We start from the raw sequence: 16,930 nt of genomic DNA, 5'->3' as shown, positions 1-16,930 counted from the left end.
CATAATATGTTACACTTATTGTTTCAGAGCTTTTTCATCAAGTGGTTGTTTCAGAATCCGTAAATTTAAGTAGCAATACAATTCATGTTTCAGGATCTGTAAATTTATGTAGCAGTACATATCATATTTCATCATGTAGTATTATATTTTCCATTTTATCAAGTTGTGCTTTGATTCTACTTTACCAGGTATTAAACCATTTATTTTATCAAGTGGTAGTAGTGTAAAATCTTTTGAACAAAATATTTATTATCAGATCCGTCAAGTAATTTGGGTCCTGTTTAGTCAAGAGGTGCTGCATCTTATAAGGTAATGTAGAATCTGTAAACCCATGAATTGTTAAGCTTCTTTTATAAAGAAGTGGTTATGCAAAGATTGTTTCATCAAAGTTTTATTCATTTAAAATACTAATATATTTATTAAAAAAAAAACAAAATTTTAAAATGTAAACTATATTTTACAATTAATTTGAATTTTTTATTTATTTTTTATATAGAATCTATTTTATCAATGAACCCAGTTAAAGATGCCTCATATAAATCATTGCAAAGTTCATCTGGAAGTGTCTAATTCTTTGATAATGAATCAGTTTTGTTGCTTGGAAATAGCTTAGGTGGCGGTTCATGTGTTACAATCCATTTTTTAATCCATGGGGTGATGTTAACAGTAACATTATCAATATATATATCAATATTGGTCATAATCATAGAAGATACTGTTAAATTTTCTCTAAAAATAAATTATATTCAAATAAATTAATTGAAACCGATTTAAATTTTAACTTTTTTATTAAAAAATAATCATCGTTGTAAAAAAAGAGAACTTATGTAATTTTTTCCACACTTATATTTTTATAAACACAGATATATTTTTTTATTTAATTTTACAATATAAAAAAAAATATTATTTGAATTGTGTTAAAAATGCTTCCATCATCACAATTATATCAATTGGGTTAATTGATTATGGTCATACATTTATGTATTCCTTTTATTTATTTAATTTTAATATTTAATTTAATTTTTTTTATTTTGGTTTACTGAGTTAATTAGTTCTGTACTCTAGAATATGGTTTGGTAAGTGAAAGTTGGTAGAACTGCAGATATACTTTTAATTATTTTATTTAAATTATAATTTTTATAAAAATTATAAAAATTTAAAAATTTAAAAAAATAAAATTAAATAATTCAAAAATAAACGATTTTATCATAACATAAATAAATAGATAGTTTTGTTATTTCCTAAAATACTTAATATATATCTACATAATAAAACTAAAACTATTTTCTAATTTTTAAATTTTAAATTTTTTAATTTTTATTTTATTTTTAATTTTTAATTTTAATTTATCTGTATATCATTTGAACCTAAGTACCATACTTTAATCTTTAACTCTTAACACACCGATATAGATTGAGATTTATTAATTGGATGATATTTAAACTTTGTTATTACTATTTTCATTGCTGTTCACCTGTTCTATGCATTTTTAGTTAAATTATTAAAAATATAAAATACAATACTAAATAAATAAACAATAAAATTTTAAACCTTTTAAAAAAAAAAATAAAATTTCTAGATAGAAAATATAAAATAATTTTTTATTTATTAAAATTAATAAAATTTCTAGATAAAAATATTAATCTATTTATTTTATTTGTTTATTGGTTGATTGAAAATTATTCTTTTTGTTGTTTGAATTAGTATAAAATGAAAACCTTCTTTTAGGAGTTTACCAGTTAGTCAATTTTTTTAATCTTTACATATATCAACTGTGGCACGAGTGGCACGAGTGGCTGGAGTCTCTTGTGGACTATTTTCTAAAACTTCTATATTTTTCATACCAATCACTGTTTCCAATAATCTCTTTTAATTTCTAACCGGATTCGAGGTAAGCTTGTGTTGCTTTTAATGGCTCATCCATATAATCTCCACCTTTAATAAGTTTTTTTTTTTTTTTAATAGTTTGTTTTTTAATTATTATTATTTGTTTCTGTTATTTTGAAATTATAAAGAATGATTGGAAAAAAAAAAAAAAAAAAATTTTGAAAAAAATTTTTTTAAAAAAATTATATTAAAACCCCACCACACACAATTTTTCTTTTTTATAAAAAAATTAATTAAAAAATAGCTAGAACTGTTTAGTTATTCCCATAAAATATTTACATTTCATTGCTGCATATAAAAAAAATTTTAAAAAAATATTAATTAAGAAATATAAAGCTATCAGGAATTCAATAGCCTAGCAGATGCTCAGCTTTATTTTTTCTTCAATAAAAAACTTGTTGAGAGTTTTTTATTTTTGTTGTGTTATATATATATTTGGTTTGTGTTTTCATTTGGTATACAAATATTTAAACTTTTCAGAAGTTTTTATTTGTTTTTGTGTTATTGTGTTTTGGTTTGTGTTTTAAAAAACTTGTTGGGAGTTTTTTATTTGTATTGTGTATTCGTTTTTACCGGATTTATCTTTCCGGTGATTACAATTACAATATCAACTTATATTAATAAATAAAAAATATATTTTATATTAATATATTTTATATTAATATATTAATATATTAATATATTTTTTATTTATTTATATTTTTTAAAAATTTATAAAATTAATAAATTTTTTTTTTTTTTTTAAAAAAATAAATTTAATAATAATAAATAGATAAAAATTAAATTAAAGTTTTTTTTTTTTATTGTATTATTAATGTAATTGTTTAGTGGATTTTTCAAAAACTCTGTAAAAAAAGATATAAAGGTGATTAAAATTTTTTTTTTTTTAGAATTTTTAAAAAATATTTAAAATTTTTGTTTATTTAATGTTATAACTTTATTATTAATTTTATTGTAGTTTGTTAATTTAAAAGTTGAATTGGGTTTGAAATCAAAAAGTTTATCATCATATTTAATATGAAGCTCTTTAAATTTACAATTGCTTGATTTAATCAATAATTCTAAATCACTTTGCTTGCAATCTTGAAATAATTTAAAATCTAAAGTTAATGTATTTAAATAAAGTTGGTCATAATTTAACAAAGTTGTGAAAATATTGGTAACCATTCTACCACCCAATTTTAAATGAATTATATTTTTATTATATGAAACATAATCCAAAATTCTAGTATAAGGTATATCTCTTAATTTGGATGATATTTCTAATGATACAATACTTTTACTTTTTTTTATGGTTTCAAAAAAAACATCATCAAAACAAAATACATATCTTAACTTTAAATATTTTATAAAAGTTTTGGGACTTGATAAAATTGATTTTAAACCATCAGAAACAAATTTGAAATACATATAACCAGGATCACAACACCTTCTACAATTAGTATTTAGTGTTAAATCAATAATAGATGAAGAATCTTGAAGTTTTTGAATCATTGTTTCCCAATTTTTAAGTGCATTGTTTGGATCTTGAACTGTTATCTCGTGAATGCTACATTTATGCTGTCTACTTTCATATTCTTCCTCTAACATTGAAATAGCTCTGGATATATCATGAAGTGGTAAATATATTGAAAGTTTCTTTAGGTTGGGTGGTAGGTTTATTTTTGAAAACCATTCTATTTGAAATGGAAAGTCACCAAATTCAATTGATTCTAAACTATTTGGTTTAAAGAGTGGAATAGGATCAAAAATAAATTTTTCAAAATAGATTTTATCATGCTCTATATGCTTTATAGTTGCAATATTACAAAGTTGATCAAAAGCTTTTGAAAGTTGTTGATATTTATCAATGTTTCCAGAAAATTGGCTATTATAATAAAATTCTAAATTAAACTCTACATTTGATGGTATTTCTTCACTAGTTTCTGTAATATTAATAATTTCATTTAAACATTTCTTATCTAATTTTAATCCATAATCATTTTTTCCCCTATACTGTATTATTATTGTTTTATTATTTAAACTATTATTATTATTACTATTATTATTAATATTTTTAATATTATTTTCTATTTTATTTTTATAGTTTTTATATCCAAAGTATGAATCGAATGTAATTGTATTAAACAATAATTCACCCATACTATCATTATTTATTATATTATAAAGTCTAGTTTTGACATTTTTATAGATAGTATCTATCCAATCATCCAATTCACTACTACAATAAAGAGTATGTGAAATATTTTTTGATACCATATTAAACCATAGTTTTGATACACAACATAAGTTAACAATTTCTATATTATATAAACTATAATTTTCTATTAAATATTTATTTTTATAACTAAAATGATCACATAAATAATAGTTTAATAGTATATTAATTATTTGATCATAGATAATTTTTGGAAGCATGGTTATTAATTATGGGTTTTAAATTGTAAAATTATAAATTAATAATTATTTTTTAAAGAATGGGATACTATTAAAAAAATTTAAAAAAAAGTGGTTTTTTTTTTATTTTTTAAAAAAAAATGGATGATCGAAAAAAGTTTATTTTTTTATTTTTTTTTATTTTATTTTTTTAAACACTCCATATTATATAGCATCATCCCCATAAATAGTGAAATTATTTTCCCTGGAAATGACAAAATTCATCTTTTTTAATTAAATTTGGTAGAAAAAACTGCAGTTTAGATATTAATAAAAATGGTAGGGTAGTATGTAGATTCAACAAAAATGGTTATCTATCTTATTTTTATTTTGTGTTATTTGAAAATTATAAAAATTATTGAATAAAAAAATAAAAAAAAAACTTTTTTTTAATTTTTTTTTTTAAAAAAAAAAGAAGAATCCCCTTTGATTTTTAACTTTGAATGTGTTCATCCATTTGAATTGATGTATTTAAAAAGATAATAAAAAAAAATTGTTAATGATTTATAATTATTTTTTTATTAAATAACTGCTTCTATTTTATTAAAATAAATTATAAAAATTTAATTACAACATATTAATATTACATATTATCCACTACTAATAATCAATTATTTTTATTTAGAAAAAATATGGCAAATTACAAATTTATAAACCTCTTTTTTCAAATCTGAAATTTTTTTAATTTTTTTAATTTTTTTATTGTAAAAGAGGTTTTTGGTCTCTTCAAATTTGAAATAACCACCAAATTTTAAACTTTTTTTGGCACTAAATTTTGAAATAACAAATGTCTGGCAAAATTGAACCTAATAATAATAATTTTTTATTTTGAAAATTGAAACAATCACAATCTGTGATTGAATAAAAAAATAATACTATTATAAATAAAATTTAAAAAAATATTTTTTTAATAAAAAAAAAAATATTTTTTGTGTTATTATAAATTGATTTTTTTTTTATCTTTTTTATATAAAAACAAGTTAAACAAATAAATTTAAATAAAATGTTATGGGAAGTAAGTATTTTCAAAATAATTTTAAAAAATGAATTAAATACTAACAAATTTTTTTTTATTTGAAGGATTTTATTGAAAAAGAATTAGTAAGTTTTTAATAATATGTTTCTTTATATATATAATATTTATTCCCTTTATTTTCATATTTAGATTGGATCAGGACATATTACATCTTGTGCTATTATGTAAGTTTTGATTGTTTTTTTTTTTAGAAATCAAATTACTAATGATTTTATAACTTCTTTTTATCATATCAGTGAATCAGAATATGGTGATACATTGGCCTCATCTAAAAATTGGGATTTAAAAGAAAATGAAAGATCTAATATCATTGATTTTTTTGATAGTCCAGATGATGAAAAATTAAGATTTACTATAAGTAAGCATTTTCAATATTTCCAATCAGTTTTTTTTTTTATTAAAACTAACTATCATCAATTACAATATAGACGAAGTAAAGTACCATGTTACTAGTACTAAAGAAAATGTAATCCTAGGTTTAGCTGCTGGCACCCGTATTGCACTTTGCAAAAGGGGCGAATATATTGTCATTGGTTTCACTGATAAAAATGATAAATTTGTAAGTTATATTTCTCATATCATTTTTATTCAGCAAATAATTTAAACTTATTTACAATTTTTTTTCAATTATAGGAAGATATTGCTCGTGTTTGTAAAAATGCTGTAAACTACCTTAATGAGAATTCCAAACCAGAATAATAAATTTTTTATAAGATATAATTTTTATTTTATCACTATAAATAATTATTTACAAAATTAAAAAAATAAATACAATAAAATAAATAAATTATCATAAAAATTGTGAAATAATAAAACATTAATTCACCCATACTATCATTGTTTTTTATACTATAAAGTCTAGTTTTAACATTACTATTGATAACATCAATCCAATCATCCAATTCATTACTAAAATTAAGAGTATGTGAAATAATTAAATTTGATACCATATTAAACCATTGTTTTGATATAATAGTAATATTGATAAAATGGAAAAACAAATATTTCCTAAAATTGTTTTATAATGTTACCCCAATTAAAAAGTATATACAATTACTAAATTAATATACTATATACTTTCCAATTGGCAAAGAAATTAAAGTTATGAAATTGTAGAATACATATTATTATAATTTCCAATTTAGATTGTAAAAAATAAAAAATAATAAAAACAATGATTCAACAAATAATAATATAGAATCAATAATAAAACAATACGGCGAATATCTAAAAGTTTTATAGAGTTCAATGATAATATATTAATTTATTTTTAAATTATTATTTTTATTTATTCATTAAAAATTATACCTTCCAGTTCCCTAATCACCAAAATAAATTTATTCAATAGTTTTTTTATAAATATTTTTAAATAAAAAAAAATGTATTAAGAAAAAAATAAATAAAATTTCGATATGAAATTGATTAAAGTTTTAATAGTAAAAAAAGAAACAAAGGTGATTGAAATTTTATTTTTTTGAATTTTTAATTATAAAAAATTTTTTGTTTATTTAATGTTATAACTTTATTATTAATTTTATTGTAGTTTGTTAATTTAAAAGTTGAATTGGGATTGAAATCAAAAAGTTTATAACCACTTTTAATATGAAGTTCTTTTAGTTTACATTTTCTTGATTTAATTAATAATTCTAAATCACTTTGCTTACAAATTTGAAATAATGTAAAATCTAAAGTTAATGTATTTAAATAAAGTTGGTCATAATTTAACAAAGTTGTGAAAATATTGGTAACCATTCTACCACCCAATTTTAAATGAATTATATTTTTATTATATGAAACATAATCCAAAATTCTAGTATAAGGTATATCTCTTAATTTGGATGATATTTCTAATGATACAATACTTTTACTTTTTTTTATGGTTTCAAAAAAAACATCATCAAAACAAAATACATCTCTTAACTTTAAATATTTTATAAAAGTTTTGGGACTTGATAAAATTGATTTTAAACCATTAGAAACAAATTTGAAATCCACTTTTTCAGGAAAACAATCCCTTATACAATGAGTATTTAGTGTTAAATCAATAATAGATGAAGAATCTTGAAGTTTTTGAATCATTGTTTCCCAATTTTTAAGTGCATTGTTTGGATCTTGAACTGTTATCTCGTGAGTGCCACATTTATGCTGTCTTCCTTCATATTCTTCCTCTAACATTGAAATAGCTCTAGATATATCATGAAGTGGTAAATATATTGAAAGTTTCTTTAAGTTGGGTGGTAGGTTTATTTTTGAAAACCATTCTATTTGAAATGGAAAGTTACCAAATTCAATTGATTCTAAACTATTTGGTTTAAAAAATGGAATAGAATCAAAAATAAAATTTTGTAAATAGATTCTATTATACTCTATATGCTTTATAGTTGCAATATTACAAAGTTGATCAAAAGCTTTTAAAAGTTGTTGATATTTATCAATATTTCCAGAAAATTGGATATTATGAAAAAATTCTAAATTAAACTCTACATTTGATGGTATTTCTTCACTAGTTTCTATAATTTTAATAATTTCATTTAAACATTTCTTATCAAATTTTAATCCATATTCTCCCCTATACTGTATTATTATTGTTTTATTATTTAAACTATTATTATTATTATTATTATTAAAATTTTTAATATTATTTTCTATTTTATTTTTATAGTTTTTATATCCAAAGTATGAATCGAATGTAATTGTATTAAACATTAATTCACCCATAATATCGTTATTTATTATATTATAAAGTCTAGTTTTAACATTTTTATAGATAGTATCTATCCAATCATCCAATTCACTACTACAATAAAGAGTATGTGAAATATTTTTTGATACCATATCGAACCATTGTTTTGATACACAACATAAGTTAACAATTTCTATATTATATAAACTATAATTTTCTATTAAATATTTATTTTTATAACTAAAATGATCACATAAATAATAGTTTAATAGTATATTAATTATTTGATCATAGATAATTTTTGGAAGCATGGTTATTATTTTATGGGTTATAAATTATTATTAACTATAAATTATTTTTTAAATAAAATTTTTTTTAAAAAAAAAAAAAAAAAAAAAAATTTTAAATCAGATTTTTCGAATTTTTTTCTCAAAATAAAAAAAAAAAAAAAAAAAAAATTTTAAATCAGATTTTTCCAAATATTTAATTTTTTGAATTATCTTAATTTATTTATTTTTTATTTTTTTAAAATTTTTTTTTTTTTTCAAAACAATATTCAATATAAAATAATATAGCACATATTTACTGAAACCAAAATCAAAAGAAAATGTTTAATTATTTTTTATTATCCTTTTTTATAATCCATTTTTATCTTTTTTTAATTATTTTAGGTTTTTTGTATAAATCTTCCCAGTGATATAAAAGATAATTTTCATAGTCTCTCTTTTCTTTTGGTTTTGTATTGTTTGAGGTTTTTATTATTTAAAATGAATATTGTATTTTTAGTTTAATGGTAATTACGAAAAAATAAAACCATTGGTATGTTTTTTTTAAATAAAAATATGATAGTTTTTTTTAAATGAATTTTTAATTTTTTTTTAAAATATTATATTGTAAAAAAGAGATAATATTTTTTGAAATATTTTAAATGAATACATTTACTATAATTGGAAGAAAATGAAGAAAACGATAATTGGAGGAAAATGAAGATAATGATAATTTTAGATCTAAAATTTTATAAAAAGAATAAAAATTAATAATAATTTTTTTTAAAAAAAAAGTTGAAAAAGAGATAATTTATTTTTTTGGAATATTTTTTATGAACACGCTTATGGTAATCGGAAGAAAATAAAGATAATTTTAGAACTCTATTTATAATTTAAAGCCATCTTTTTTTTAAAAAAATTTAAAATTTCAGGAATAAATTTATTTTTGTATATATTTTCGTAAATATTTTTAACTGTGGTTTTATTCATCCAGATGAGAAATATAACTATTAACGGTACTGATACCCAAAATATATATCTAAATCTTTTATATCTTTTTTCTATTTCTTGTTTTTCTTCTTTTTCTTCTTTTTCTTCTTTTTCTTTTTCTTCTTTTTCAATCCTATACACCATGTTTTGAATAGATGCTTTGGTAAAGAAAATTTTTTCATTATTACTGTTCATTTGTTCTGTTAAATAAATTAAATCGTTTTTTATACCGATTTTATTTTTCATGATGTTTTTAAGATGTTCTTTGTATGCAGGTTTTTTAACCCAATTAAAATTTTTTTTAATTTGAGACATAGTTCAAATAATTAAAAAATATGATTTAAAAAAAATAAAACTTTTCATGTTTAAAAAAAAAATAAAACTTTTCATGTTTAAAAAAAAATGTTTTGAAAAAAAGAAAATAAAAAATTTTTTATTCCCAAATAACTATGTAAATATTTACAAAAAAATTACACAGCGGCTGGTTATAAATCAAAAAAAATAAAAATTTTTAAAAAAAATTATTTTTTAATATGTTCGATTGTTTTTGGATGTTATTTATACTGACTTTCGAAAATCATCGTTATTGATATCGGTTTTTGTATCACCTGGGAATTTTATCCAAAAAATAATAGATAATGAAAAATAAAAAAAAAGGATAATTATTAATAAAAAAAAATATGATTTTAAAATAAAATTCAAAATATAAAAATTGTATTTATTTAAAGAAAAAAAAGTTATTATAATTCTCATATTTATAATTGACTCTACAGATAAAAGTAACGAAATTGCAAAGAAATGGAATCAATAATATTCCGTTTCTTTTATAAACAAACAAGATGATGGAAATACAGTATCTTGGTTATCTATCATTAATTCTTTATATTTAAACAGAATATTCAATAAGATGGTTTGTTCAACCAACAAGTAATGTCAATGGAAATAGTCCTAGTTTATATGAAAGCTTTAAATGACTATCAAATAAAGTTTTAAAAGATATAAAATAAAAGAATAGTTTTTAAATTATTACAATAACATTGTTTTATTATATTTATTTTATTTGGTATATTATTTTAGTGTTTGAGTTCCATTGTTTGATGAATCTTTCCTTGAGTTTATATTAACAAAATGAATCTCTCAGAATTGTTTAAATACCCACAATAAAAAAAAAAATAAAAAGTTTATTTTAATAAAGATAAAAATTAATTATGAAAAAATAAAATTTAAAAAAAAAAAAAAAAAAAAAAAAAAAATAAAAAAAAATAATTTTCATTTTTTTTTAAAAAATTAATTTAAAAATAATTATAAATAATTATAATAATTACTATATGTATTAAAAATGGCTATTATATTGTTATTAGATTTATCATTGTCGATGGCACAATCAATATTTAGAATCAATACAGATCCAAATAGCTATTATGAAGAACCACCAGAAATTGCCAATAAAAGATTTTTAGATTATTTTAAATCAGCAATACATTATTTAATAGAAGGCACCAAAGAGAAAACAAGTGATTATATGCTAGATCCCATCGCTTTAATAACATACTCAACAGAGGTAAATGTATTGTTACCATTTAGCAGAGATTTTAATAATTTCTTGGATGAATTTATAAACTTGGATATCAGATTAGGCGCCAAAACCAATCTTTTAACTGCCTTAGAAAGAACTGTCGAAATTATTCAAAATCAATTTGGAAATTCAAGTGGTATATCAAATGAAATATTTATATTTACTGATCAATGCACATCTTTTGACACGGATAGTAAAATTTATGAAAGCCTAATAGATTTTCAGTTTCCATTTGTTCATCAATTTCATTTCTTTTCAATTTGCATACATGAAGACCACTATTCCCACAACAAAAAATATTTAACAGAAATAGAGAACCAAATTGACGACAAATATATTGCAAGCAAATTACAAAAGAACCAGCTAAAACTATTCAAGAATAATGATTATAATGCGATTATCAATGATAATTTCAAGGGCACAATAGACATCATTAAAATTTCAAAAGATCTCGTAAAAACAAATATAAACAACATCGATCATACTGGCGCCAGAATAAAAGGCGAATTGCAAAGCATAATGGAAAAAATTATAAATTTCACTTTCCCAATTTATAAAAGTGTTTTAGCATTTGGTAGATTAAGCACCCCACTATCATTTTATCCCTCACCAATAACCTTATTAAACTTTTTAAATAATATTGAATCAGAAAATAGCAACAATGCAATTTCATCAGTAACAAATTTGAATAGTAATAATAGTGGTATAATAATACAACCCTCTTCCACAACTCCAACCACTACTAATACCACAACCACAACCACCAATCCATCAGCATCCAATTTATCATCAACACAACCAGCATATAAAACATTAATGTCGTTATCGATCGTTGGATTCTTACCTAACAAATCAATCTATAATACACCAGCTTTATCAAGATATTTAATTATTCCATTGGTCTCTGACTCATCGAATGGCAATAGTTTACCTCCATTTTGTTCAGTGCTTTTAAGTATACTCAGAAGCGAAAACGTTACAGCATTGGTTTATATTCAAGAGGGATGGTATGGTATGATTATTCCCACATTTGATAGCGATGTTCCAATTTTATCGCTGTGTGTATTTGAACCGGGAATTGATTTACCATATTTAACAAATGATTTGGATAGTTTTGAAATTGGTAATCTAAACGACTTTTTCCAACATCAACTACAACATATTCAACAAATACAACAACATCAACAGTATGTAAACTCATTGGCCCAAGTAAAACCACCTCCACTCCAACCATTCTCCGAACCACAATCAATATATCCTTTATCATACAACACAGTTGCTGATTTTAACGGTATAAATTTCATTAAGAGCGATACAATTCAAAATGAATTTACCAAAATAAGCAGATTGTTTAAATCATTACCACAAAAATTAGAATCATTAATAATAGAATGTGAAAAAATTAGAGTTTTAGCATTACTTTACCAACCAAATCTAACAAAGGTATTATTAGCATTAGTAATTGACGAATTCAAGTAAGTAATATCAATAATTTTTTATTTTCTTTTTATTTTATTTAACCTTTTTTTTTTTTTTAACTTTAGATCCTTGAAAAATCCAGATGAAAAAACATTTTGTTATGTAAACGAATTGGTATTTTTTTTAGAGAACCCAACCGAACCAATTAACGCCAACTCATTAACCCATTCATTATCGATGAGACAGCAACAACAACAGCAACTACAACAACACCAACAACAACAACAACAACAACAACAACAGCAACAGCAACAGCAACAACAACAACAACAACAACACCATCAACAACAACACCATCAACAACAACACCAACAACACCAACAACACCAACAACAACACCATCAACAACAACAACACCATCAACAACAACAACACCATCAACATAAAAATTATCAACAACAACACCATCAACAACAACAACAACAGCAACAGCAACCACAACAAGCCGGAAGAAGTAAGAAATCAAAACAAAGTTTATTTAATAACATATTAAATAATTAATGGATAAATAAATGTACAATTATTTTTTATATAATAACTAAAATTAGTTTTATTATTTATTTGTTATCTAGTTTTTTTTAATTTTATTATTTTTTTTTATTTTATTTTTATTTTTTTAATTTATTTTAATTTATATTTTATCTATAAATTAATTTTGTATATGATGGTGGATCTATTTTTCTTTTAATGAATTGAATTATATATAGTGGTAAACAACTGACTAATGTGATTACACATACTTTCCAAACAAATTCCCAAGAAAGAATGAATTGTAATTCGAAAGCTAAAAGTTGAGGGATCATCATGGTAATGATATAGGATAATAATGTTACAATTAAAGAACCAATCATATAACGATGCCATGTATTAATTTCTGTAGCTACATTTAAAAGTTCGCAGAGAATTAAAGAGGTGAAAGTGATTGATACAATGTTATTGAGTGAGCTTTCAAAGAGAATAATAGAAAGTAACATAATGGCCCCACCTTGATAAACTGATTTTAATACCCAAATAAAGAATGTCTTGTAGGATAAAGAACGGCCTTTTTGAAGTTCGTGGTATAGCTCTGGATAACGGAAAACGATCTCCATTGGTACATCTTCATCCAATACTAATGAAAATACTGGAGCATTGGTGTAAAGAGTAGCATAACCTACTAAAAGCATACCATTGTAAATTGAAATAGCTGCAAAATAGTAGATTGCAGAGAATACACACTGGATGAATGAAATGATAAGACCACGATGAATGACAAATTGTGATAAACGAGCAGATCTTTTATAAGAGTTTCTACCATGCCATAAAATTAAATTTGCAATAAAACTAAATTGAGTGATTGAAAAATCGGCGGCTAATGAAGCTTGTTTACCTTCTTTACCAACAATACCAATACCGACATCAGCAGCTTGAATCATAGATACATCATTACCACCGTCACCAATTGCACAGGTTCTCTTTTTAGTTTTCTCTTTGATTAATCTTACAATATCAGCTTTTTGGGTTGGTGTACAACGACAACATACCACTGATGGTGCTTTGGTTGAGATTGCCATAAAATCGTCTTTAAAGTTATCGATACATAATTGGAGTGATGGACCATCAATAACTAAACATGAATCTCTCATACTTGCAAATTGGTTTAATTTTTCACGGGCTCTATTCTTATCGTTAACAGAGATTTGGAAGAGTGATTGGGTTCTTGATACTAACTTGGTAGAGATAGCGATACATGTAGCAGTTTCAATTTTATCACCAGTTAACATCCAAACTTTTACATCGGCATTTCTGAGCATTTCTAGAGTTGGTTTGACTTTAGCTTGAAGTTTATCTTCGACACCTGTAAGAGCAATTAGCTCTAAATCCTTTTCAATTGTGGAGATTGCTTCTTGAACTTTAGCAGCACGGTCAGCGATTGTAGTTTTAGCAAAGGCATATGCATTTGAAAAATTATGATATTCTTCTTCGCTCATTACTCTTTTGCCAAAAGCTAAAGTACGAAGACCCTCTCTTGCCATGTTACCGCATTCTTCATCCAACCAATCATTTGATTGAACCAACTTGGCCATAATAGCATCAGCACCTTTCATATAGAATGTAATTACACCACTACTGTCACGAACGATAATACCCATTCTTTTGGTTTCTGATGTGAATGGGAAAATATTTAAAATTTCGTAGTTTTCTAATTCGCCTAATGGATTTAAAAGAGTTATGGTGGTTAATTCACGACCTGTTAAAATCAATCTAATTGACTCTGTAAACTTGACCAAAGCAATTTCATCTGGACTTGAGGCTTGATAGTTTTGGGTTTTACCAAGGATATCTTGTTGTGACTCTTGTGTGTCATATTTATCGGATCTATTTTTAATACCTGTTGAGTTTCTACTTGTGGAGCCTGAATCTTCTTCATCATCTAATGTTTCATATTGTTTTCTTCCAAAAAATCTTTTCTTTTTCTTTTTCTTATCAAGATTAAGTTGAATCTCTTCACTGCCATCATCTAAAACTGGTGTGACATTGTGACATAATGCAATAGCTGTAATTGCTTCTTTAATTTTTTGATTTAAATTTTTTCTTGGTTTGATTTTATTATTGGTATTAGTTTGATTATTTGTACCACTTGAACTATTATTTAAATTATTTTGATTTGTGTAGGATTGTCTTAAATCATTTTCTAATTCCTGTATACTATCACTTGAATAAGATACTGTACCTAAATGTAATTTTTTAAAAACCATATCTAATATAAAAAAGAAAAGATTAGAATTAATATTATTGTTTATTTATTTTATTAAATATTTTATTATCTTACCATTTTGAGTTAAAGTACCAGTTTTATCGGTTAAAAGATATTCTACTCTACCCAACTCTTCTGGAATGGTTGAAGTTCTAACGACAGTACCCGGTATTAAAGGATCCCTCATCATCATCCAACTATATACAGTTTTACCTAAATCTAAATTTACCCTCATACTAATTGGGATAATAGCAGAGAATAATAGGAGGTATCTAAAAAGATAAATATACCAATGGCCTCTATAACCTTTTAATGTTATCATTAACAATGAAAGACATAATAAGAGAACAAATAAAACTTTTGAAAGGTTATTTAATTCGTTATCTAATAAACCGACTTTAGTTGATGGTGTACTTGTATTCATAACACATCTTGTTTCTCTTCCAGTATAGACTGCACAACCAATAACATTACCACTTGCAATAACTGTATTTGACCATAAAGTATTTTCTACACTTAAACCTTCAGTTTCACCCTTTAAAATTTAATAGTTTTAGTTAATAAAAATATATTTCTATATTTTAAATGGCCATAGTAAAAATATACATACAGTTTCTTTATTAATGAAATTACCAATAAAATTATAAATATCTTTCTTTGGTTTTTCTGCATAAATTGAAGCACTCATTTCGAACAATTGTTCGTCGGTTAATAGCTTTTGAGTCATACCAACAGATCTTCTTAATTTCCAATCAGTTTCACCATCTAATTGATCAGTTCTAATGAAAGATGAACCATTCTTCTCTGTAGTTTTGAGGAAAATCATATCGCATGGTACTCTTTGATTGGTTTCAACTTTGATTAAATCGCCAACTTTGATATCTGAACTTGGAATTGATACTAAACCATTTTTAGTTAATTTTTGATAATGTTGTGAATTTGCTTCTTTATCTCTACGAAATCTTTTAAAATCATCATATGCTTCTTTGAAAATTGTAACTGCTAAAACAAATACTAATGGTGAAACATATGTAAATAAATAACCTATGGTTTTTAAAAATAAAAAAATTAATATTTTGAATTTTAAAAAATCTTTTTTTTATAATTAATATATTACCTGTTTGAAGTGGGGGAATAAATTGTGATAATGCTACTAAAAGGAAATATAAATTAAAGAAATATTTGAATTGTTCATAAAGAATAACAAAAATAAAAGAATATAGATTATATTTTTGATTTCTTACAACATTTGGCGGATATCTAAAAAAAAAAAAGTGTTAATGGGATATAATGTTGTTGAAAATAAAATATATGTAATATAATTTACTTTTTTCTTTGTTGATCCATATCTAAATCAATAGTTCTTTCTAAATAAACATGGTTTCCGAGAATGAAATCTTTAAATTTTTCAAGAGATGTCCTAGTATCCACATCATGATTAGATTCACTATAACTAGATCTTGGTACACCAATTAATGGTGAGTTCTGGTTTGGTTTATCTCCATCTATAATTTCTATTTCAGTTGTACTACCCATATTAGTCATTGTTTGAGAATAAAAAGTTGATGATGGTGGTGAATGATTAGCTGGATATGAGAAAGTGTTATTATTGCTACTATTACTACCACTACTGCTATTTAACATTGCTAACGATGGTGAATTATTATTAACAATAACTACTTGCTTTGTTTTATTCCTTTGTCTTGGTGAATATGAATTAAAATCTGATGCTGATCCTGAGCTATCTAAATTATCTAATTGAATTTCTGTGGAATTTATCTTGTTGTTATTAAATTTTCCACCACTACTAATAATATTGTTGTTGTTATAATTACTAGGA

General features: G+C 22.8%; 5 protein-coding genes across 5 annotated transcripts; 2 read left to right on the top strand and 3 right to left on the bottom strand.

Moving 5' to 3' along the window:
- Positions 1–1,752: 1,752 nt before the first annotated feature.
- On the bottom strand, positions 1,753–4,146 carry DICPUDRAFT_154378 (uncharacterized protein; the record flags this gene model as incomplete). Its single annotated transcript, XM_003289863.1, has 3 exons — positions 1,753–1,866; positions 2,461–2,498; positions 2,925–4,146. 3 exons carry the CDS (start codon positions 4,144–4,146, stop codon positions 1,753–1,755), a joined length of 1,374 nt encoding a protein of 457 aa, XP_003289911.1.
- A 1,180-nt stretch (positions 4,147–5,326) lies between these two features.
- DICPUDRAFT_80676 (uncharacterized protein) lies at positions 5,327–6,058 on the top strand (the record flags this gene model as incomplete). The annotated part of the gene is made up of 6 exons (XM_003289869.1): positions 5,327–5,338; positions 5,404–5,424; positions 5,489–5,523; positions 5,596–5,717; positions 5,788–5,918; positions 5,993–6,058. The coding sequence occupies 6 exons, from the start codon at positions 5,327–5,329 to the stop codon at positions 6,056–6,058; spliced, it is 387 nt and encodes a 128-aa protein (XP_003289917.1).
- A 783-nt stretch (positions 6,059–6,841) lies between these two features.
- Positions 6,842–9,613, bottom strand: DICPUDRAFT_154376 (uncharacterized protein; the record flags this gene model as incomplete). Its single annotated transcript, XM_003289862.1, has 3 exons — positions 6,842–8,259; positions 8,985–9,049; positions 9,324–9,613. The coding sequence occupies 3 exons, from the start codon at positions 9,611–9,613 to the stop codon at positions 6,842–6,844; spliced, it is 1,773 nt and encodes a 590-aa protein (XP_003289910.1).
- A 1,024-nt stretch (positions 9,614–10,637) lies between these two features.
- Positions 10,638–12,854, top strand: DICPUDRAFT_154375 (uncharacterized protein; the record flags this gene model as incomplete). Its single annotated transcript, XM_003289868.1, has 2 exons — positions 10,638–12,349; positions 12,419–12,854. 2 exons carry the CDS (start codon positions 10,638–10,640, stop codon positions 12,852–12,854), a joined length of 2,148 nt encoding a protein of 715 aa, XP_003289916.1.
- A 22-nt stretch (positions 12,855–12,876) lies between these two features.
- DICPUDRAFT_48870 (uncharacterized protein) lies at positions 12,877–16,731 on the bottom strand. Its single transcript, XM_003289861.1, has 5 exons — positions 16,418–16,731; positions 16,208–16,329; positions 15,701–16,134; positions 15,166–15,625; positions 12,877–15,093 (listed from the first exon to the last, which is right to left on the bottom strand). Exons 1-5 carry the CDS (start codon positions 16,633–16,635, stop codon positions 12,992–12,994), a joined length of 3,336 nt encoding a protein of 1,111 aa, XP_003289909.1. The 5' UTR covers positions 16,636–16,731; the 3' UTR covers positions 12,877–12,991.
- Positions 16,732–16,930: the final 199 nt, after the last annotated feature.

Source organism: Dictyostelium purpureum (genome assembly GCF_000190715.1).
Source record: "Dictyostelium purpureum unplaced genomic scaffold DICPUscaffold_197, whole genome shotgun sequence".
NCBI classification, from domain to species: domain Eukaryota; phylum Evosea; class Eumycetozoa; order Dictyosteliales; family Dictyosteliaceae; genus Dictyostelium; species Dictyostelium purpureum.
This window is presented reverse-complemented; position numbering and strand designations above follow the sequence as displayed.